General features: G+C 37.2%; 1 protein-coding gene and 1 long non-coding RNA gene across 4 annotated transcripts in view; both read left to right on the forward strand.

Annotated features, from left to right (window-relative positions):
• Positions 1–22,128, forward strand: part of LOC144636321 (uncharacterized) — a 34,787-nt gene extending 12,659 nt beyond the window's left edge. Inside the window, exons 1-7 of one of the 3 annotated variants that reach the window (XM_078495503.1) lie at positions 11,127–11,268; positions 13,098–13,357; positions 14,174–14,288; positions 14,774–14,896; positions 15,648–15,681; positions 17,550–17,634; positions 21,604–22,128. In XM_078495503.1, the coding sequence (XP_078351629.1) occupies positions 11,199–11,268; positions 13,098–13,357; positions 14,174–14,288; positions 14,774–14,896; positions 15,648–15,681; positions 17,550–17,634; positions 21,604–22,128 (1,212 nt within the window). In that variant the 5' untranslated portion in view covers positions 11,127–11,198. Of the gene's footprint in view, positions 1–11,126; positions 11,269–13,097; positions 13,358–14,173; positions 14,289–14,773; positions 14,897–15,647; positions 15,682–17,549; positions 17,635–18,779; positions 19,533–21,603 lie in introns of those variants that run through there. The other 2 variants (XM_078495504.1, XM_078495502.1) reach the window with 2 other exon arrangements.
• LOC144636614 (uncharacterized) lies at positions 847–6,245 on the forward strand. Its single transcript, XR_013567565.1, has 3 exons — positions 847–1,522; positions 2,292–2,412; positions 3,943–6,245. It is a non-coding gene; the product is annotated as an uncharacterized LOC144636614 (long non-coding RNA).
• Positions 22,129–25,324: the final 3,196 nt, after the last annotated feature.

Raw genomic sequence — 25,324 nt, forward strand, 5'->3', positions numbered from 1 at the left:
TGAGCAAGAAATTAAAAGAATGCTGGACGATAAAAACTCAGAAAACACAAATGGATCACACGATTGTTGCGAAGAAACTCTTCCACGAACACCTTAAGAAAAACATCCAGTGGCAGGACGGCATAAAAGTGATTAGCAAAAATGTTGAAATCGTTTTTCGTTATTTTTTTTTAAACGGTGTATGTTAAAACATTTATTAGATTCAGTTTTTATGATATCCAGAATAATCAAGGTCTCGGTAAGTGTTATCAGCCTCAGCCTTCGGTTTCGGCTGATAACACTAATACTGACCTTGATTATTTCGGATATCACCAAAATCTCATCCAATAACTGTTTAAAATTACCCACCACCTGCTCCCATCTGGCCTTGTAAGCGCCGTCGGTAGAGCAAATATTTTATAATCCAGAGGTCATGATATGGCTACGAATCCTAACCGGTGGTCCTCGATTTACTTTCTAGGGCTAACAATCAGAAGGAAATTTCTGGGTTACTTTACAACAATTGAAATTAATTACTCCAGTTCCGTCTGGGACTTTCTTCTATAGAGGAATATTTTAGTAGTAAATTATAGCGGAGCTCCTCAGCGCGCGCCAGCGCGCGGAGCGGAGCACCATGGGTAATGCGGGTACGAGAGAATTGATGTAAACCCAGGAGGCCGAAAAAATTTGGTGCGTACGCCCGCCGCGCCTACAGACTCTCGGGGAGGGGGAGGGGAGTCCCAAGGCAACCCAAGCAGAGGGGGGAGGGGAGACAATCTTCTGCCTCCTTCGTTAACCAGAAATGAGTGAGGTAATCGACTAATAAGATCTTTGATATTGGACATCCATTTTATGGTCAATTGACAGCTGTCCAAACTACGTATCCGCTGACCAGTATCACATGACCATATCGCGGGCTCAGGTTTAGAACTGGTCAAGGTCGCGTGTTTTTGTGAAGTTGACCGCTGACCAAGTGATAGCATTGCTATTGGTCCGCGGGCGCAAGTACTTTTCCATGGTCAGTCCATTTAGATTTACATGAAGGACAAAGTGAACAACCCGGTCAGTTTGAAAGCTGAACGAAGCACAAGGAGAAACCGAGCAGGAAAAAGAAATGTCTACGTAAATATTTCTCGGTCTACCCCGTCTAAAGGCTTTACACATCATGGAAGTTATGGCAAACGATAAGGGCTTACGGGGAGATCCGAAAAAATGGCACAGGTGGAGAGCGAGCGAGTTTCTACCGTTTCGGCGGCTGACCAGCTCTAGTAATTGAGCTAAACGCAATTAACTGAAGTGAAGGAAAAAAGAAGTGTCAATAGATACACGGATGGAAAAGGCTGAAATAGACCTTCGCAGATAATTCAAAGGTCGGTGGTGCTGGAGTAAGTTATAATTTATAGCTTACACATGTACTACGCGGTTGGATAATAATACGAAAAACTGCGGCCGCTTCGCCTCCGATTAATTCATGAGCTGGTTGAAAGCTTTGCCCTGCTGAATTGCTGTGAATTGACAAGCATTCTCCGACTTCAAATATGAGGTAACAAACTTTGACTTTACTGAATACACTAAGTCCATGTTTTGTTGTGAAAATCTGTAATTATATGCTTACACATGTACTACGCGGTTGGATAATAATACGAAAAACTGCGGCCGCTTCGCCTCCGATTAATTCATGAGCTGTTAATGACTTAATGTTTTTATTTAAACTCCCAGCTAAACTTAGTGTTTTAGTTTTTTAATTCATCTATTTATTCTTATTTACTCGCTGTTGGAATTCGTTTGAACGAACTATTTTAGGGTCGTGGACGAATACGCTAAGAGATCGTTACGTTGCGAATTTCTTGCGTTGACACGTTTTTACCACACCTTAGCAGAAACAAAAAAAAAACTCAGTTTATTTCCACATAAAACTATCTTAGTTAATTATTTTGAGTAATTTTATAAAACACAATTGTTCGCTCTACTAGTAATTCATGCCATTTTAGACACTGTATGCAGCTGTGTATGCAAACTTACATTGACTATCACTATGACAGTGTTTAATGTGTATCTTTGCAATGGCAATGTTTTTTCTATACTTGTAAGTAAGTTAACAAGAAATCTCCAAGTAGAAAAGCTAAATATCCCATTGTAGGAAGGAAGGGTCACTACACTGAGTGTATAAACGAAAGAGGCTAATATTATTATATTTGATGAGATCCATTAAATAAGACAGAATTTTTTATAAATTCTTTTTATAAACAGGGCCATTAATTAGAGCTAGTGTGGTGGTTTTTAATAGATTATTATGTCAATCCTTCTTTTAGGTAGTGTTATATTCTGCCATTAAGCCGCAATGAATGAAGAATACCTACTGGCTACAGTCAAGTTTTGTTGAACTTGGTATAGAATGCTCTGTGCAAAGTGGACAACAGCAAAGTAAATCAGGTATCTAGTTTATATTAGTTATAATTGAAATATGTTTTTATTCAGTTTCGTTCTTTTTTTACCCAGCTGCATTAATCTGCATTTGGTTGCTGCTGATCTTCTTACTTTGTGAAATATTTGCATTCATTATTCAACTCCTCAATGGATGTTGCCTATTCACCGAGTTAGGATTTTGAGTTGGATTTCGAGTTAGGATTTTGAGTTGGATTTACGAGTTCGATTTTCCAGTTGGATTTCGAGTTGGATTTCGAGTTAAGATTTCGAGTTGGATTTCAAGTTAGGATTTAGAGTTGGATTTTCGAGTTGGATTTTGGAGTTGGATTTCGAGTTAGATTTCGAGTTGGATTTTCAAGTTGCTTACCGTACTAAGCACTCCGGTTAGCCTACTATACACGCCAGTTAGCTTACTATGCACTCCGGTTAGCCTACTACACACTCCTGTTAGCCTACTTTTCACTTTGGTTAGCCTACTATGCACTCCAGTTAGCCTGTTTATGGTTAGCTTTCAATAATTGTAATGGGTTTTGCTTTGTCAAAAAAAATCCAACTCGAAATCCTAACTCGAAAATCCAACTCGAAATCCTAACTCGAAAATCCAACTCGAAAATCCAACTCGAAATCCAACTCGAAATCCTTACTCGAAATCCAACTCGAAAATCCAACTCGTAATCCTAACTCAAAAATCCAACTCGAAAATCCAACTCGAAAATCCAACTTGTAATCCTAACTCAAAAATCCAACTCGAAAATCCAACTCAAAAATCCAACTCGAAATCCTAACTCGGGAGTTAGTTTGTCTCTCTTCAATGACATTCAAAACAACTACAATGTAATCTTAGTTCCTTGCCCCCTGGTGGGGGATAGGGATATTAGTAGACAATTTAAATAATTAATATTTAACTAAAAGTATGTTTTCATGAAATGCCTAGATCTTGTACCAGAAAATATCTATACCCTATCCTCACTGTGAAAGGTTAAATGGTTTGAATGTCACCTCCCCTCACAAACTCCTCACAAATTCCAATGTGTGGTTATGGCAGAAATCCATGGCCAGCTCATCCTCAGTGTATGAACCAGTGAAACAAGGCATCAAAGAGCCTCAAAACAACATGGAGCAGGAAAACAATAGCTTCAAAACAGACATTTTTCACAGGTTCTTATACCAAGGAAAACCCAAATATTCAGATCCATCCCATGTAAGGTCAATGGAAGTTCCATTAAAAGGGCTAGCGGGAGGGAGAGGGGGAGGGGGTTGATTAAAGGCCAAACCTTTTAATTACCGGTAAGAGGGGGTGTTAGGGTTTGCAGTGATGCTTTGAGTTTATTAAAATATTTAGTTGACTTTGCAGTTATCAGTAAAAAAAATAGTCTGTGCTGATCTATCTCTGTTAAATATCTAATGGATCCTTTTGCATCCAGTGGTTTGGCGTCAGTTAAACAAGCTCAAGTTAAGTGTTTTGTTTTATAAATTATTGATATTGATGACAATTAATCAATTTTAATTTAATCTGTGGCATTTGACTTTTTTCAGGGTTAACATGAGTTGCAGAGTTTGCAGTGCCACAGACACAAAAACAGACAAGGACAAGGACATAAATAGAAAACAGGAAAGATTAAATCCAGCTCGATGTTTGGGTGTCGTCATGATGCTATTTTTAAGAGACTAGTAAATTACATGTAAATTAAAATCAAGAAAAGCTGCAAATAAGCAAAATTTAGATTTTAAATGTTAACCTATTTACAGTGTACTTCAGAAAACGACTTCTTGATTGACCTGTCACTTTCACATCTTGTTAGATGTAACAAGGGCATTATGAAGTGATCTTTTCAAAAATATGCAGCGAAAACAGTAACAGCAGAAATGGTGGTAGTTTAAAATTGCTATTTTCAATGTTTTGACTGGTAACAGGGATCCATATTCACGGTCGTCCGGTCGTCCGAGACGACTAAAAAATCGTATGGACGACCAAACGATTACATAAACTCGTCCGCTGGACGACTCAAGTTTGACTTAATGAAAAAAAAAACAATTATTAAGTTTTCTTATGAGTTACTTGCGTTCTGACCACTTGTCATCCATTCATAACTTTTCGAAAACAGAAAATATTTTGCAACTTTCTGTCGCGATAAAATCCTAATTTTGGCCGCCATCTTGGCTGATGCGGTATTTTCCATCAATCAAATCATTGCAGGCTCAATTTTCAAGCTGTCAACCGCTGATATTTTGTACTGCAGCTGCATCCGCGAAAACACGAGGCGATCGCATCAGCTGATATTTTGATCAAAATTTGCCGATATCTTGGTGTGGCACCGCCAGCAAAGAAGAAAAAGCAATGTTGACACTTCAGAAAAACAAACCAAATATGAATAAGAAGAGCAAAAGCGTTCTTTTCTTCCGTTGTGGCAGTCGAAGAGGCCCTGGCTTTCATTTGTGCCTGCATCATACGCTTCCGCCAACATCACAAGCCGCTTGGGGGCGTGATGTTTTGTGAAATTTGTAAGCCGGCAGGCAAGGTAGACAAGTAAAGAGTCTCGTTAACAAATACTTGTGAATCAACTTTATTATAACAGATTCGTTGTCTTGTAGATTTCATGTATACACAGTGTTACATACATGTGATAATAACAAAAAAAGTCAACTTTTCATTTACTTGTTGTACGGTCGCCATTCTTCACTTTTGAACGGGCAAGTAAAATTTTGCCAGGGCAAGTATGTCATCTTGCATACTTGCCCGGCTGACGACCTGGAGAAAAAACGAATATGGATCCCTGTGGTAAGAAACCACATGTGACCAAGCTAAAATCTGTTTGGCCAGTTAACATGACCTGCAAGTGTCCAAATGTTTTGAGCCCTCAACTACACAGGACTTACATGTAGTTGTCTAATTATATGATAAGATCTTTGGTTGACTTTGGGGGAGGTAGTGGAGTTACAAAGCAATGTAATTATTTGAATTTGGATTAGTTATGCTGAAACTGGTGGTACTGTAATTCTAAAGTATAGGTGAGTTTAAAACCGTTATTGCAAGCAATATGCATTACCAATTTCATTCTTATGTATTGTATGCTGTGTACAATTTATAAGAACAGCTATATTTTTAAAATAAGTGAAATATTCTAAAGCCAGATAAAATTTGCAGTATCCATAAGGTACCATGTAGCAACCAAATTGTGACTCACTTGCTTACTTTGTGAACTCCATGACAAATGGGCAACATGACTCCATAAAGATGTGGACAATAATACAAACAAATTTTTAAAAGAGTAGTCAAAGTATTGATGTTATATTTTTTCTTGCATAGTTTTATACACAAGCAGACATGATTCTATTTTTTTCTGGGTAATCAAATAACAAAACTGAGTTTGAGACTCACAAACAATATTCTAGCTTCCCAGAATTTTTGCTTTTTTTCTGTAAGTGAAGTGAAACCCCTTAAGAGGAAGGGGAGTCAAAAGACATGTAAAAGTGAACAAGGTGCTATCTTCTTCTTTTCTTTTTTTTTTTTTGGGAGGGGGGGGGGGGGTTGGGGATGGGGTGACCCTGTTCGGTGGAATGACAGAATGTCACTTCTTTGTTTCCGGAGTTAGGTTCACCCCTGTTTGCTCGCAGTTAGCTTTATTCATCTGGTTTGCTTGCGGTTAGCTTTCACTCTAGTTTCTTGTGGTTAGCTTTCACTCCGGTTTGCTTGGAGTTAGCTTGGTTTGGGCAACATGCTGTAAACCATTAGCTATAACCTCTGCCATTTCCATTCAAAATTAAAATATAGGCAAATAGTGAAAATGAAAATGAATAAATGAGTGAATGAAAAAAATTAAAATCAACCTTATTATAAATGTAGATGTTTGTTATTTCCTTTATACTCTAAATGTAAAGTGATTTTTTCTTTCTTTTAAAGCTGGTAAAGCAACAACAAAAATGCCTAATTTGCCATGTGATATGCCCATCTACCCCGACATGCAGCCCTACTCCTCCCTCCTTTTTTTCTACATGAAGGTAACATAATTGCCCGTTTTGCAACATAATTTCCCATCCAGACTTCTTTATGATAATGCTTTCGGTGGAATTATAACATTTTGATTGATTTTGTTTGTTCTCTTATTTGGTGTTGCTGTACACGGTACCCGGAGGGGGGGATGGTACTCCCATATAAGAGCTATACGGGTATGTGCCGCTCAACATGGTATGCTTTTTGTCTCTCCGACTCTGAAACAGGGTATACAAATCACCCTTTTGACTCTGGAACAGGGTTGATTGTTTTCCCAGAATCCTGATTAAACACTATCAAGTATATAGCTATGAAACTCCGCTCCTTTCAAGTCAAGTGAGAGCTTTGTGATGTACGGTAGTGTTTTTATATCTATCTTCATATATTTCCATTGTGGATATTGCTGGAACAGGGTACCTACTTTGCAGTGTTTGTCTGGAACAGGGTCGCAAATTGAACCTTTTGTCTCTGGAACAGGTCCAGAGTCTCAGAAACTCAACGGCATACCCCCATAGTAAATTTTAGGGAGTACCCCCCCCCCCCCCACCCCACCCCGGACACGGTAAAAATTATTATTTATTAAAAAAATAAAACGAATATAAAATTCTTAGCCTTAAAGTTTTACAATGGCCAGAATTCAGAGTTCAATAAAGTGCAAAATAATTAACTGGGGAGCTCCGCTTTTAGGCTTGCCTAAATTTATATATTATCCTGAATCTTTTTCTTCTCTCTCTAATTAACCAGTGGTGCCGTGCAAGGAACTTTACGAAGTGTAAGTAGAAAAGACATCTAACCTAGTAGGATCTAGTAGAAAGCCCGGGCGTGGGTGTAGAAAGGTAAATACTCAATTGCTTTTTTCTTCAGAACTAAAAGAAGTAACCATTGCAATTGAAGGAGGCACCACCAGCGTTATACATTCCCAACCGGTGACCGCAAAAAAAAAAAAAAACAGATCACCGCTAAGTGATATTCCAATAGATTCCAACTGTTGCGAACTGCCTACAAAGATTTTTTCTGTACAGTGACTTTATCCATAAAGCTAAATCTAGCACCTAACCTTATTTTCTTTCTGGTACCGATATTTTTTTTCGTTCGACGCTTACCGTCAGTTAAAAGATACTGCATGGTGGAGAAGAAAGGTAACGGGTCACAACATTTTACAATCTTTCGATTTGAAACAACTGTTACTGAACTTGAAGCTTTAGTTACCTACATGGCTGCCATAGGGACAAGTGACGACAATCGGTAATTCGCTCGTGTACTCTTATACTTTTGGTAACAAACATAACTGGCTTAGACAAAATATTGTACAAAATTGTATAAATTTAAACATGAACATGAAGCATTCCAATTGAACATGATTACGTTGATTTTTGGGACCATGTTTACTCCTCAGAAGCAACGAAACGAACCCTTACTGTAATCTTGGAGCATGCGGAGTAGGTCAGTGGACGCTTGTCATGAAGATTGACGGCACAAAGGTATTTAGTTATCATAATATTATCAAGTATCACAATGATAGTAATGCCTGCGTTTGAGCCTGGTGGCCCTTTATGGCGGAGCCTATCCCGGTTTCCTTGGCAGTAGGCAGCTTATCTCAACAAATATATTTTTTTATTCCCTTCAAATTGTGATGGCCGAAGCTTTCTCGGGTATCTTTTTAGGTTCAAATAACACCTTATTAGGAATGAAAGGGACATTTTAAAACAACGTATTAATTTAATTAAGTCGTCTCAAAGCCGTCTTTAAGTTGTCTTAAATAAAGCAACGCGCTTATTCCTGCGTCACTTATTTTATTAGTTTGACTTACAATTTAGTCTACTACCAGGCTAAATACCTGCAGAAACAAAGCAAAAGGGAAATGAAATCGAGAGCAAAGCTAGTGTAGATTAAAGTGGATACAAGGATCTTCCTCATTGATTGAGTAGGAGTTCATGCGACTCACCCTCCCTGTAAGACCTTTAAAAATAAATAAAAATGTTCATTATGATTAGCTCTTCATTTATCCCTCGATGGCATTCAATTTAAGCTTTTTAGCAACTTTGGATTCTACTTTTTAACGTCATTAGAAAAGAGGTGAGTCTAAGAAGGTGGATTTCATGACGTCATATGAAGTTATACCTTTAAGGTTTTCTGGGAATACGAGTTTACATGTACCTCATGAGATTAAAATGATCATTATCTTGTGACAATTTAATCCAAGGTGACCATAGCTTAGTTTTTTTTTTTTTTTTTTTTTGTCGAAATTTCGCCATTTAGAGTACCTTCCACTATGATTCACATTTTTGGAGCAACATGGCAACATTTAACCCAGAAGGAGGAGATACTGTATTTGACACACAAGAGACGAAGTTGGAGACCTACTGGAACACACCTTTCTCCAAAATCTGTCTCGTCATGAACATCCACGGCGAGGAAAACACGAATTTTGTCGTTATAGACAAAGTAGCAAACTCTTTGTATTCACTGATCGCTGACGGGCAGTACCGTTCCACCTCACTAGGTCGTGACACTTGGAAGTCACTGATTAGCCCTGAAGCCTCCTTACAGCGCAACTGTAACAAAGAAGGTTTTAATGCTGTGTGTAAGGGCAGTTCTTATTCCAAAGCAAGAATCGGTTTTATTGGCAACAATGAAGATGACTGCGGTAATTGTGATTCCAGAATCGGGTTTGGTACAGGAGGATTTCCTGATGACTCCAACACGTGTGGAAACACGGCTAAGTGGCAACCAGATAATGGAGAAAAACACATCAAAGCGTTTGGATACGTTTTTGTACAATAAGACGAGGCTCTGGATGGGTTCGTCGGAATCTTAGTTATTAATTAAATGTTTGACGATTGCTTTGCTATCAGTTTAATTCTGCAGCACGTTTCTCAGCTATCACTATTTTTTTCAGATCTCAAATCTCAGCTATCAGTAAAAAAGATTCGCCATTTCAGAGCTGACAGTAAAAAATGTTGCCAATCATTTTGGCCTCATCCAGACCCTCTAAGACATTATGCAATGAAAATGAATAAACAGACTGGTGTGTTTCCAATAACTTGAATTTCCTTTCTGTTTTTTTTTTTCTATTTTTGTTTTGGAAGCTTTAAAAGCCCAAATATAGCGATATTTACTTAGCTTTGTACATACATTGACGTGAAATTTTCTACCCATTTAACAAAAGAACACTTCCCTTAAGTAGTCAATAGACCTCTGGTTGGCACAATAATAACAATAGCTTATGTAACGTGTGGTATGTTTTGCATTGATATTAACTTAAACTACGATAAACGACGATACAAACTAAAACTTTTGTTGAAAAGTTAAATAAAGTGTTGCTGTGTAACGCTTTGGCTTTCAATTTGTGTAAATCATGTTTTCAAAAAGTGCTTTATAGTTCTTGAGAAACTGAGAGACGTTTCGGGAAAACCCCTTTCTGACTGATGAAGACTGATAAAAAGGGTTTTCCCGAAACGTCTCTCTGTTCCTCAAAACTATTAAGCACTTTTTGAACACATTATTTACAATTCTGGTTTGTTGATCAAAACGAGAAAGTAAATAACTTGCTCTCTGAGCAATAATCCTAACTACCATTACACGAAGTGGGAGCCTCTGCTTCCTCTTATTTTACCTTTGATTGAATTATATCAGGATCCTTCTTTTAAATTAATTTTGAATAGTCACCTTTTCTTATTGCAAAGGCAAACCTAAATCTGAACCTATAAAGACCATGCATGTCGTAGGTGCTGTTGTTGTTGTGTCTCATTTTTTTTGTACTATAATTAGTTATGTTGTGCAAGATAAGTGCAATATTGCAATTTATTTTTGTACGTAGTATCTCTCTCCTCCGCAGAGGTCTCTTTCGTGTTTCGGGCTGAGGAATAGTAGGGAGAGGAATGGGGAGAGGTGAAAAGTATGCGCGCGGAGCCTGGAGAGAATCGAAACGAAAGCGCGCGGGGCACACTGTCGTCCCCCGCGCTTCCCCTATTTTTCATTTTTCGTGTTTTCGCCTTCCTCCCCCCGTGTTTTTTTGCTTTACCCCACGAAAGAGGCCTTTGCGGAGGAGAGAGACGTAGTATTGTAACTAGATTCTTGTGCGTATTATTTTAAGTGGTTTTTGTAACTCAACAAATATATACAATACAAAAAAGAAAGTACATAACTGTGCGAGCACGTGCGTCTTCTTCGTTTCACAACAAGGCATCCCTTAAAGGATTTGTATGATAATAATGTTGGCGAAATAATGAAAAACAAAAAATGTCTCGAGAAATGTCTCCAAGATCCTTCAGGGTAGATGTCAAAATTTATTTTCTATCGCTTATGTTCCAGTCCTATGGGATGAGCAGAAGATTGTTTTGCAACGGCAGGTGCGCTGCTTTGTAGTGGGGGAAAATGACTTGACGTCACGAAGCAGCCGCTGCAAATTTAACTTGAGTTAGATTTTTTCTCGAAGTAATTTTGATTACGTATAATTAAGTAAATTCTTATCAACAATTTTTTCTTATATTTTTGCTCATATGTGTCCCGAAAGGGTGCAAGTTAACATTTTACGCTGTAGCGGCACATTAATAAATAAAAATGTTTACCTTTTCAAAACAATTGCAGTCGTACTGTGGTTTGACAATAAGTAAACAAATACTGTCCAGTGAATTGTGGGCTAAATCAAGCGAAAATCCATTTGTCATTTCTTAAGTTGACCTTTAATAAAATGTTTTCAATTTAGCCTAGCAGAGGAAACGTTTGACATTGACCTTTCCATTGAAATGTAACTTTGCTATCCGTAACTTCTCGCAATACATGCTTAATATTGGCCAGCATGTATTCCATTTTGATCTTCTGTGTCGAGTTCTTCGTTTTACATATTATAATACCAGCTAGTTATGCAGGTAAGTTTCATCCTTGTCTTTGATTTTCTTTTGTCTCCTAACTTATTTTTAGAACACATGTTAGTTAAATTTTACTCTTTTAGATCATTATCAAACTCTCGACAGAGTTCATTTTTGTACTGATTTTGAAAACCCTAACTAGGAGATTCATAGCAACAAAATAAATTATTTTTATACAAGATCTTGCATAAAGCCAAGCGAGGTTTCATAAAAAGGTTGCGAGGCAATTTTAAAACATTCATATATATCTACCAAAAGAATCAGAGAGTAGTATTGCAGGCCTGTATGAAACCGACTTTGCTAATGAATGGGCCTAATTTCTATACCTGAATGCAGTCAATCTTTTTTACCAAAGTTCAAGGAACAACGTTCTCCAGCTGGAGACAGCACATCGCAACCTTAACAATACTTTAAACAAGAACAAAAGTTCATAACACCGACTGAAAAAAGCTTTGGCTAAATCATAAATCAAATTAAAAGTAAAGATACAGCGGCATCTTCGCATCTTGTTAAAGAGGTTTTTTTTTTTTTTTTAAGCCGGTGTGTTTTGTGTAAATAAGATTATTGCTGTTTGTTTTCACTGAAAGCTTCGAGCAGCAGTGAGATATTGCCGATGTATATTATTTATTTGACAGGACCAGGCTCAAAGGAAATCGAAACATAGCGTCATAGTGAAGACCGTTCAAATCTCATGTTTTGAATAAATGAGCGTGCACTTTCATCGTTTGTAAGCAATCTCTTAATACTCTTGGTTTTTGAAGACAAACTCAAAAGTTCTAGCAGGATTTGCCCTAATGAACAGCACAACTTTGATTAAAGTGTAAACTTAAAAGTGTAAACTGATTGAATTGCATTAAACAGCCAGACTATCATCATACACATGCGGAAAGTCAATTTTGCCACTTAAAAAGATTTAAAACACAAAGCAAAATAACTATTTCTTAGAGAAAGGTGGATTAATGGTCGTTACTGGACACATTTAAGTTTATACTAGTAAATTACTATTTTCAGTGGCAGTGAGTTTTAATTGCGAAATATCCCATTTTATTAATCCATTTTATTTATTTTATTAATCCATTTCGTAAATACTAGCAGGTATTGTGTAATGTTCCCTTCCCCTAATAAAGCTACATTTCTCTTTTCTTCTATGTTGCTAGTATACCTCTTTAGTTTAAAATGTGCAGTGAAAATGAATTACAAACATCAAAGTGAAAGAATATTTACAAAATTGACAATGCATTTTATTCAGGCGGTACAAATTGGCTCAAGGTCTTAAACGATGCCCACCAAGTTTAATTAAATATTAGCGGGAGATTAAAGAAGAAACCATAATAACTTTTAACTGCATTAGTCTGGTTTTGAATTTGCTTAGTACCCAGGCTAATGAATTGGAACAATTTAACTTACAGTATTTAAACTCAGTTGACATTTTCTACATTATTGCAGTTTCAAAGTAACTCTATCAACACCGTTTTTTTTTTTTAGTTCTTTATATTGAAAAAGCTTAAATCGTCGATTTTCTTTTTCTTTTATCGTTTTTGTTTGTTAAGGACCAGCCCTGTACACGTCTTATTGCCACTGATTTAAATAAAAAAAACGTCAGAAATAATGCATGCGGATTATTTCTTTGGCGGTTGTTTCGCAGCAGTCATGATGATTAGTTTGCCCTTTTTCTCCGCTAAAGATTTTGCTACGCGCCGTCTGGAATATAAGCCATTTAATTGGTTTAATAATTATACGGCCTTGCCTGTAAACCAAGTCAGGAATTGCAATTTACCATGGTTACGTAATCAAGTATGCAACTCACGCCAATACACTGTCGTCCACAGAGCATTGCCGTCATTTGGAGTTTAGAGCCGCACAAGCATTTCAGGGAAAACGTCTCATAAACCACACGATACGGACTCACGACGTCACGAATGCGGAATTCTGTGATGCGCTATGTTACATGGAACATAACTGCGCCAGTTATAATTTTATGAGGAGGAGTGAAGCTGAGGGACACCTATGCGAATTAAATAACTCTACTCATGAAGGACACGAAAACAACCTGGAGGAAAATCCAAAATATGTTTATCGTGGAACGAAGGTAGAAATTACAAGGAAAATTATATTTAAAGTAAAGGAAGGGTATAAGTTCTGAAGAGAATTTGAAATCCGTCGCTTCTTTTTACCGTTAGTTTTTTTACGCTATTCTAAATTTGTTGCAAGAAAACAAATGAAAGAGAAATTATCAGTTTTAAAGTATTTGCGATAAAGTGGAACACCTTTGTTCCGAGAACCAATTGGCCACTAATATGTGCTGTTTAAATAAGAATATGACTATACTCTTCGCAGGGGCAAAGGAAACAGGCCGTGACCACTGCCCTGTGATGAACCAGCATCCCATCCAGGGGCAGTAGAAATACTTCTAGTTACTTAATGTTACAGAAACTGGGATAAGGTCCGACTTTATGGGCCCCTTGACCTGACGCAGACTTTAGCTTACAAATAATCAAACAGAAAAAAATTGTTTTAAGGATATTTAGTTTGCCGGCATGACAATAACAAGTAATATTATATGTGCTCAACGAATTTCACTTCAGTGTCGAAAGTAATTCGCGTTTGCTTTGGTTTTGCTTTTATACGCTTAGACATTGGTTCAAAAATCTCGCGAAAACCTTTTGTCCATTCAGAAGTAATACCAAAACCAATCGTAATTTGTTCTTGCACGTTTTCCCGCGCGTCACGCAGGCAACATGTATTTACTTTAAGTTTTGATTAGTTCACTGGTTTTTCTGTGTCCTTTGATAGAGAAGTTGCTTTGGTTTTTGTTTTCCGACTCTCATTTGAAAACTGCTCTTTCATTAAGTTACTGAATACTGACAACGTTTTTTTTTTCTCTCGCTTTCTTTTTTTTTTTTAGAGCGCCTGTGTTAGTAACCCTTGCAAGAACAATTCAACCTGTCAAACTGGTTTTACAGATAAAGGATATCGCTGTTTGTGTATACCTGGATTTCAGGGTCATGAATGTCAGCATGGTAAGGCTTTGGTGCATGTTATTGTACAACCCGAACCCTTGAATTATCTTACAGTATCAAAATTGAGCAACCAACCGCCAAAGAGAACTTAATCTACGGTTACAAATTGGTCAAAATACTAATGAAATGTTAAAATTAGTAGCTTTACTAGAGAAAACTGAAAAAAAAAAAAGTCAAAATCAAGTATATTATATACAGTAAACGCATCAAATTTTCAGCAAGGGGTGGATGAACAGCTACTGAATGTTCTAGCATCACCGAGTGAATCTGATTTCAAAATTTCGACCTCAAAAACTGAACTGAACCAATGGTTCTTGTGTTTCAAAAAAACCTGCAGCTCGCTCAGCCCACTTAAGAGACTAAAAAGATATGGTCTAGGCGGCAGTTCGGTTAGAAATTAAATATGTGTTATACATGAGATTTTTTTGGTTCATATTGAGGTTTGTTTAACGTCGTTAGAAAAAAAATTCGCCCTTTGTATTCAGATATCGACGAGTGTACTGCATTAACACATGACTGCAGTGCTGATGCTTTGTGCATTAATACCAAGGGATCATATAGCTGTTCTTGTAAACCTGGATATTCTGGAGATGGGCGGAATTGTGAAGGTGAAATAATTTAATAATTAAACAATTACACAAACTCGCTAAGGAACGAAATGTAACGCAATAATCAGGGAAATAGAATAAATTTTCGGGAAATAATAAAAGAAGATACAAAAGAAAAGTGAGATGAGAGGTGAAAGTTTCAGAAATAGGATTAGGAAAAGTAAAAGCAGCGAACAAAAGTTATAAAATTCGATAGTAGTAAAAACATTAATTTGGTTCTCAGTTCCATCTGAGATCAACATCCACTAAAGAAAATATGAGGAGTTAAATCAACCCCTAGGTAAAATGGCTCCTTGAAAATGAATGTTGAGAAGTTTTAACAATAATGTAAATAACATTAGAAATATAGAAACGGCGGCCTCGATTCTAAACTTCCGAAAGCTTCTTTTACGTGCCGCTCGAAGGTTTATTTTCTCACTCACCAACAAAGTAATGATTCGCATCTAACGTACAATCAATGATAAAACTTGTGAGCGAAATTCACCTCACGTTATGTTCAGTCAGTTTTAAAGAGTTTATAATACAAAGTACAACTGTAAAAACTTCTTTTCTTGGCATTTTCATGGTCTGGTGTTGTAGATGGTGCGTTGGCGTAAGACAAACGATTTAAAAGAAAGCAAACAATACCCAACCAAAAATAATTTACGCAATACTACGATAAACTTCCTTTTTTCTATTCTTTATATAGTCTAATAGTAAATTATTGGTTAATTTTATTCTAAGTTGTTTTCTCCTTTCTTTGTTCAACAAGTTGTGCTGTGTAAGGAACTTTACAAGACGAACGTGTAAGTATAAAGAACTGCATGTATAACTGGAAGTACGAATGAGATCTAGGCTAACAGGGTGTAGTATAAAAATCCGGGGCTCAAGATAGAAAGGGACAGTAGGCCCACTGTTTAACTTTTTAGATAAAATGCAGGATAGTGATAAAAACAAAAACTAAAGAAGGCAATAAAAACATACTGTGACTGAAAAGAGTAAAAGAGATGACCCATTAAGTGAGATTCAAAAGTGTTGCGAACTTCGTGCAATGTTATTTTTGTTTTCTGTCAGTTTGAGGATATGGAAAGAGAAAAACGGGGTGGGGGGGGGGGGGGGGGTGGGGTACGAACATTTTACAATATTTTGGATTTAGCAACTGTTACTGTATGTGAAGTTTCTGGTAGCTATACATATGTGTCGCAGGGACAACTGAAGTCAATCAATTCGTTGGTGATTCGTGCATTTGTACTGTAATATTTTTTTTTAGAATAAACTGTCGTAGATCAATTACAGAACGGGTTAAGAGGGACTGTGTCACGATTTATTTTGGTATATTCTGTCATTTTATTACGTTTACCAAATACTCACTATGTAAGGGTTATTTGTAGGCAACGAGGGAATAAATCACATATTCCCGAGGTGCCTGGAAATAACCGGCTTATTTTTCACATGGGCGAGGTATCAACAGTGGCTTAAAACAATAGGAATACGCTGAAGAAAAACAAATGGTTTTTTTCTCGACACACACTTAACAACAGGAGAAAGGTTCCGAAAAGACGCACTGGGGTTTTCACTTTGTTAAATTTTATAATAAACAGGTTATTTTTTCGTTTTTGATATGCGATCAAAACAATCAATATGCGTGCCAAACTAGCTTTACAAAAGATTAAAGATTCCGAAAGTACGCATTGGGATTTTCTAATTGCCTAATAGTACCGACAACTTTGTAACCACCTTTTTTCACCAATTAACTGCAAAGTTGGTAGAAGTGAGTGAGTCTGCGAAGAAAAGTTCTAATTTTTCGACAAATCCAGACAATAACTTGGAGCCTGCTATCCTCTAAGAATCGGGAAGAGGTCTACGAAAACGATTAGTTTAATTAGCATTGAGGAGGCGACAAAAGGGTTGTTTAGCTTTAACCAGGTGGAAACAAATGGGAAGAAAACGTCGAAGAGGCTAGAGAGATCATCGTTGACGATGACAAATTAAAAGAGCTGCTGGCCAGGAATAGTGAAGATCCCGAAGAAGACAAAAAAAGGTAACCTTTAGGCGTTTGAATGTTTGGAGTGTGTTAGCAACCGAACAGAATAAACTGCTTCGGAATTCTGAAAAAAGCAAACGTCGAGGCACGAGTTCCGGAACGCATTTCTCATGTTTTCAATTGAGCAATTGCTCAGTAGTATTTAAAATATAATGTAACAACAGTCAAGGTAAAATGAATGTAACGTTATTAAAGTAAAGTTGTGGTTTTGTTTGTAATGCGAGGCTTGTGGATTTGCTACGAGGGGAATATTATCGTAATATTCCCCTCGGGGGTTATCAACTCTAATATTCCCATGGTGGAATATTAGAATATCAGCCCCGCTCTCCCCTGTTACAATCATTTTTTAGACAGTTGCTAATTAGCGGGGTTTATTCAATATAACCAGCCTGGAAGAACAAAGGAAAACGAGCCATGTGAAAAATAAGCTACTTTATTTTTTTCCAAACACCCATATGGAGCTATGGATTGCATTCCGCCTAAAACCTTCTCCTATTTTGCCAGCCGTATACCTTCATTATCCATTATCATATGACTAAAATTGGCTAAAATCCGTGTCACAGTTCCTTTATAAAACATGAAGCATCAAGAATCATCTACTTGATTTTTGAAATTATCTTCACTCCTCAGAAGCAACGAAACAAACCCTTACTGTGGTCTTGGAGAATGCGGAGTAGGTCCGTGGACGCTTGTCATGAAGATTGACGGTACAAAGGTAGTTACAGATATTTTACTATTTACATATACAGTAAATTCTCTTCGAATTACAAAAGCCAGGCTCTTTTCGGATATTTATGAAATCCAGTTTATATCTTCTTGGCAATTGACGGAAAAATTCCAGATCACGTATTGATGAAATAAATTCATATTAAAGAAAGCAAGGTAAACACGCTAACTTACTACTATTAGTTGCAACCACATTTCTCCCTACACGAGGGGGAACAGATCCTTGTTTGGAGTTTTGCGCGAGCGGCGAAGAAGCAAGCTCCGGTCTTCCAAGCGAGAACACAACATGGTTGCTTCGTAGTACTCAAAGTCAACAAGAAGAGCCTGCTTGTTTATCATTATGTTTCCAATTCCGCCTGAAAGCGTGCATTTTGGTGACAATTCGTCACCCTCTTAGTATCAAATAACTAACAAATAAAAACAAAGCGAATAGTAAATGAAAACGAGAGCAAGTTGCACGTTGAGATTAGCTGATCTGATCATGTGATCAGAGAGGGATATTTTAATTAGATTGAGTTGGAGTTAAAGCCAAAACTCTCCCTGAAAAGAGGTTTCAGATGCACCCTGGTGCATTTCTCCAAAATTTGTATTTCCAGGCAAAGTTATTCGTTCTAATGATTATGCTTTTAGAGACGTTAGAGGAAATCTAAACTCAAAACTTATCTTTTTAAAGAAACTTATTATTCTTAGCGATTTTTACTTTTTTTTTTACTTTTAATGCACATTTTTAATTTTTAAGATTTATACAGTTCATTTTAGCGTTATTTTTTTTTTTCGATTTTAATTACATTGTGATTTTAGTAATCTTAATTTTTTTAACATTATTGTTAAGCGCCTATGGCAAGCCTGGATAGGCGCTATATAAATATTTATTATTTTATTTTATTATTTATTTACGTTGATTTACTTCATTACCACTTATATAGTTTGGAAACTTTTTCTGTTGGCTTATTCTATTTTCTGACGTCTTTAGGAAAAATAAGATGATGATTTGCATGATGTCGTATGGGGTTACACATGTAAGATGCCTTAAGAGTCGTACTATGAGTTTCGAGATAAATTTGATCATTAACAAGGGACTACGGGACATACAAAATGACTAGCTTAGTTTTTTGGTCGGAATTTCCTTCTTAGGGAACCTTCAGCTATAATTCAAATCTTTGGAGCAACATGGAAACATTTAATCCAGAAGGAGGAGAGACTGTGTTTGACACACAAGAGACGAAGTTGGAGACCTACTGGAACACACCTTTCTCCAAACTATGTCTCGGTATGAACATCTACGGAGAGGAAAACACGAATTTTGTCTATATAGACAAGACTTCCGACTCGTTATATTCACTGATTGCTGACGGGCAGTTCCGCGCCACCTCACTAAGTCGTGACACGTGGAAGTCGCTGATTGGCCATGAAGCCTCCTTACAGCTTAACTGTAGCAGAGAAGGTTTTAATGCTGCTTGTTATCTGGGATCCTCAAAAGCAAGAATCGGTTTCCTTGGTAACGATCAAAATGACTGTGGCACTTGCGACTCAAGAATCGGGTTTGGTACAGGAGGATATCCTGATGACTCCAACACGTGTGGAAACGAGGCTATGTGGTCACCAGATAATGGAGACAAACACATTAAAGCCATGGGATACGTTTTTGTACAGTAAATATTTTCGCCATTTCTTATAATACCTGAGCATAAAAAATAGCGATAAGAGTTTTGCACAACGCTTCGATATACGCTTTGTACATACATTGACGTGAAATGTTCTACCCATTTAACAAAAGAACATTTCCCTTAAGTAGTCAATAAACCTCTGGCTGACACAATAATAACGATAGCTTATGTAACGTGTGGTATATTGTGCTTTGATATTAACTTTAACTACGATAAACTACGATACAAACTAAAACTTTGGTTGAAAAGTTAAATAAAGTGTTGCTGTGTAACGCTTTGGCTTTCTGAATTCGTGTAAATAATGTTTTCAAAAAGTGCTTAATAGTTCTTGAGAAACAGAGAGACGTTTCGGGAAAACCCCTTTCTGACTGATGAAGACTGATAAAAAGGGTTTTCCCGAAACGTCTCTCTGTTCCTCAAAAATATTAAGCACTTTTTGAACACATTATTTACAATTCTGGTTTGTTGATCAAAACGAGAAAGTAAATAACTTGCTCTCTGAGCAATAATCCTAACTACTATTACACGAAGTAGGAGCCTCTGCTTCCTCTTATTTCATCTTTGATTGAATTATATCAGGATCCTTCTTTTAAATTAATTTTAAAAAGTCACCTTTTCTTATTGCAAAGGCAAACCTAAATCTGAACCTATAAAGACCATGCATGTCGTAGGTGCTGTTGTTGTTGTGTCTCACTTTTTGTACTATAATAAGTTATGTTGTGCAAGATAGAGCGCTTTCACTTTAGTGTCGAAAGTTAATTGCGTTTGCTTTGGTTTTGCATTGCTACGCTTGGTGATTGGCTCAAAAATCTCGCGCCACTTTCTCAGCCAATCAGAACTAAAACCAAAACCAATCATGACTCGCACGCGCACGTTTTCCCGCGCTTCGTGCCAGCTACATGTATTTGCTACGAGTTTTGATTGGTTAACTGGATTGTCTGTGTTCTTTGTGATTGGCCAGAGTAATATTACTTTGGTTTTGGTTTTACGACACTCAATTGAAAACTGCTCTAAGAGCAATATTGCAATTCATTTTTGTACGTTGTATTGTAACTAGATTCGTGTGCGTATTATTTTAAGTGGTTTTTGTAACTCAAAAGTACATAACTGTGCGAGCACGTGCGTTTTCTTCGCTTCACAACAAGGTATCCCTTAAGGGATTTGTATGATAATAATGTTGGCGAAATGCTGAAGATAGAAAACCAATTCCTTTAGATAACACGACTTGTGAACCTGAGCACAGAAGAAGTTCATAAATGTGGCAAACTGTCTTTAGGTAAATAGTTATTTTCATGTAACTAAACGGACTCGGAAATCTTTTAGTAAACAAAGAGGCTTGCGTAGACTTATCAGAGACAGTGGATTATTCTAAATTGTATATCATTTAGGGGATTAAGGCACATAATTATTACAAAAATATAGTGGAACACCTTTTCACTTAAAGAAACAATGTTAATTAAATGTGGTGGATAAATTATACCTTTTTAGCGTAAAATGGGAGAAGATGGGGCCTATTTAGAAGGCGCTTAAAAGAGCGGGTTTAACGGTGTGTTAGAATTGCATGACACCGAATTAGACAGGCTAAATGAAAGCTAGACTTAAAGTATAAAGAACATGATAATTTCCACACCCAAATTGGTCTCTTTTAGGGGCTCTTTTCAAAATTTCCGACGAGCATCCCCGCTCCTTTCATATAGAAGTCCGCCCCCGGGACATTACGTTGCCAATTCCGCCTTGAAAGTTTGGCGACAATCCGTTGCCAACTTAGTATCAAATAACCAGCAAATAGAAACAAAGCAAATAAAAAATGAAAATGAGAGTAAGTTGGCGTTGAGATTAGCTGATCAGATCAGAGAGGGATGTTTTACTTGGATGGAGTTGAAGTTGATGCCACTTCCCTCCCTTTGAGGCCTTAAAAAATGAAAAGAAGTCTCAGGTACACGCGAATGCGTTTCTCCAATGTTTTTTTTTGCCAGGCATAGTTATTCGTTGTAATTATTATGCTTTCTAGCAACTTTAGAGAAAATTGATTCATTTTATCACCACTTTTACAGTTTGAAGTAATTTTCTGTTGAATTATGCTACTTTCTAACGTCTTTAGGAAAAATAAGATGGTGGATTGCATGACGTCCTATGGGGTTATACATGTAGGCTGCCTTAAGAATCGGAATATGAGTTTCAATCAGCGTCTCGAAAATCACTTTATCATAAACGTGTGACCAATAGACATTCAAAATGGCTGACTTAGTTGCAAAGCTAAAGTAGGTTTTCTGTCGAAATTTTGCCTTTAGAGTACCTTCCACTATGATTCGAACCTTTGGAGCAACATGGCAACATTTAATCCAGTAGGAGGAGAGACTGTATTTGACACACGAGAGACGAAGTTGGAGACCTACTGGAACACACCTTTCACAAAAATCTGTCTCGGCATGAACATCCACGGCGAGGAAAACGCGAATTTTGTCGTCATAGGCAAGACAGCCAACTCTTTATATTCACTGATCGCTGACGGGCAACACCGAGACACCTCACTGGGTCGTGATACTTGGAAGACCCTGATTGGCCCCGAAGCCTCCTTACAGCTTAACTGTAACAGAGAAGGCTTTAATGCTGCTTGTAATTATCCGGGATCCTCCAAAGCAAGAATTGGTATCCTTGGTAACGAACACAATGACTGTGACACTTGTGACTCCAGAATCGGGTTTGGTACAGGAGGATTTCATGATGACTCCAACACGTGTGGAAACGAGGCAATGTGGTCACCAGATAATGGAGACAAACACATTAAAGCAATGGGATACGTTTTTGTACAGTAAATATATTGGCCATTTCTTATCTACCTAAGAATAAAAAAATAGCGATAAGAGTATTGCACAAGGTTTAGATGTCGCTATGACATCAGTTTCAAGTGAAGTGACAAAATAAAAAATTCGAACAGTATAATATAAACATTAACATTTGCCTAAACCGCAAATGGTTTCGCGCGGATGGAATCCGATTGCGTTTTAAGGCTTGAATTCTTCTTTCTTATGAATAGCATGGCGACATCAAAACGTTGTGCAAAACTCTTATCGCTATTTTTTATTCTAAATGTCTGTCCAAATTCAATCTCATTTTTCTCTATCGGTTAAAATATCCAGCACTTTTCTTAGCTATCAGTAAAATTTCCAAATCTGAGATTCCAGCAATCAGTAAGAATTTCTTAGCTGAGTTTTGCAAATTCTCAGCTATCATTTTGTCCCCATCCAGATGACTCTCTCAAGACAGCATGCAATAAAAAAAAAATAATTTTTGGTCTGGTAAGTTTCCAATGACTAAAACAATATTTCCCTTTAGGTAGCTTTAGAAACCCAAATACAGCATCATTTACTTTCTACAAAATATCGGTGCATTTTTTTAACCGTGAAACAAAAGAGCACTTTGTTTTAATAGTCAATTAATGTATCAGTCAATTTGAAGCGAGATCATCCCCCCCCCCCTCGGGAAACCCCCGGGCATTTGACTGCTACTGAGGCCCAGATAGTGGGGAATTTGATCGAGCTGAAGCCCGGATGATGGGGCATTTGACCGTTGACAAAATGTGTCATAACTATAAAACGCTAGCGAGCTCAAGTGCGCGAAGTTAGTATTTGGTTACGTTAATGTAAAGTACATAGTTTCAATGTATCTATCCTTTCTTATTAAAATTGGCTGTTAAATAGGGCATAAGTGCCCGTTTACATGCGCTTAAACCAAGTGTTAACGAGAAGGTAATTGGTAATTAGCGAATTCACACGTACTCGTAGGCAAAACGACCTTATTTAACGAGAAAACCAACTCACAATGACATTTCAGCCCCGACCGATGGGGAATTTGACTGTGCAACTGGCTCACATAGTGGGGAATTTGATCAAACATTTTGAAAAAAGTCAAATGCCCGGGGGTTTGCCGGGGGGGGGGGGGGGATGATCTCGCTTGGAATTGACTGATACATAAGCTCTGTTTGGCTCATTCATAACAGTAGCTAATGTTCACGAGATGTTTAAGCACTAAAGAACCAGGACTTCTAAGAAAACACGACGTTGCGTTGTGCTTTTGACTACGCCAGGAGTTCTAAACATATGTCAAACTATTGTATTAGTTAACAGAGTCGCTAGTAGCTGCACGTTTTGGCATATTCATTTGCTTACAAACACAGACTGGTTACTAGACGGTCTCGAAAGTCTCTAAGTAAACAACAAAGCTTTCGTAGACTTGATTTTGATATCCAAATAGTAAAAAGACATTCGTTCACTCGCGAGAAAATTTTATCTTGATTAAATTAAAGTGAATGTGAGAAATTGCAACTCAACGCGCACAAGCCGAAACTAACCATGTCGTACGTTGATCATGATTCAAATTGGAAACTTGCATCTACCTGTGAGCTCGCCTCGGTAAGAATACCTATATTACCGTATTTTCTCGATTAAACGCCGGGCCCAGAATAAACGCCGGGTCTCCAAGCTATATTTGAAAATAAACCCCTTAAACATTTATTCAAGGTTAAATATGTTTTGGAAATAATGTCTACATATACGGCTGTCAAAAATAATGAATAAAAATCATTTCATAGAAATAAACTGCTGGAATCAAATAAACGCCGGCTCTATCGGGCCAAGTTTGCAATAAACGCCGGGGGCGTTTAATCGAGAAAATACGGTAAGTCGTTCCCCTTGAAAGCAGGTTCAAACCAACCAAAATAGATTTCAATCCTCTGAGGCATTTCCAAAAACCTGCGCGCGACGATAAACACTACTTGTTGAAACTATACTGAAAGAACGGCTTTGCAGAAATTCCCTTTAAGTTTAAAAAACCGTCTGAATAGAAAAACACATACAGGTCCCTATTAGCCTTAGGTTATAAAACCTGTCAATCGCTGCAGTAGATGAATATGAATTCTCAGACTTAAAGCAACGAAAATTACAAGCGGCACTTTCTTCGGTAAGCCAAATGCTTGTTCGTTAGATGTTACTACTGGGTAATATTATCACGACTTTTTATCTCCGTGACAAGGCTGGAATTTCCCATATGTATTTGAAAAGAAGACTAAATTCGCCCGCTATTTTACCCGATCAGCCCGGTTACCGGGCTCAGTAGTAGTAGTAGTAGTACTAGTACTTTATTTAAACACATGTCACCTATGATCCTGGGGCTCGTTTAAAAGTGAACGTGTATTCTAAAAATTACAATGTAAAAAATTTAAATATGATTATCTATTCAATAAAAATACAAAAATTAGACTATAAAATTTAAAATTTAAAAACTAGACTATAAAAATTTAAAAACTACGTAGACAATACAATTTAAAAATGTAAACTAATCGATACAAAGATTACAGCAGCAGTTGGCCTCAGTGGTCAGGTTAACATTGTTCAGTAAATTTTTAAAAATTCTAAGAGAGGACGCTCCTCTTATATTGTCAGGTAGGTTGTTCCATAAACGTGAAGTTATGTAGCGATAAGATTTATGTAAAAACTTTGATTTAAAAGCAGGCTGATTAAGCTTACAATAGCCTCTTAGATCATAATTGCTAGAACGCAATGAGAACAATTCCTTGATGTAGCTTGGCCCCGTAATAAATAAAGATTTATAAAGGAGGATTAGGGCTTGCGTGTATCTTCGATGCTCCAGGGACTTAATGTTTACCATCTTAAGTAGATCGCCATATGGAATTGTCTTGGGCAGATTCATTATTGTTCTGACAGCAAACTGATTAGTAAATTCTAGCTTGTTAGAAAGTCCAGATGAAAGTCCCACTAAAACAGGTGCGCAGTATTCCAAATGTGGTAAGATGAAGGCCTTGTAAATATTGATCATCACATCAGCAGGTATAAACTTTCGTACCCTCCTAAGAGCAGCAACTTTAGCATTGACCTTTTCACATACAGACTTAACATGGGCCTCATAGGAGAGGTCCTATATATGAACAGCACAAAAGGGTTTCAAGGAGGAGAACTTGAACATAATTGTTGTATATGATCTCTCGTAAATTGG

Source organism: Oculina patagonica, chromosome 13 (assembly GCF_052425735.1).
Source record: "Oculina patagonica isolate OP01 chromosome 13, crgOcupat, whole genome shotgun sequence".
Lineage (NCBI taxonomy): Eukaryota > Metazoa > Cnidaria > Anthozoa > Scleractinia > Oculinidae > Oculina > Oculina patagonica.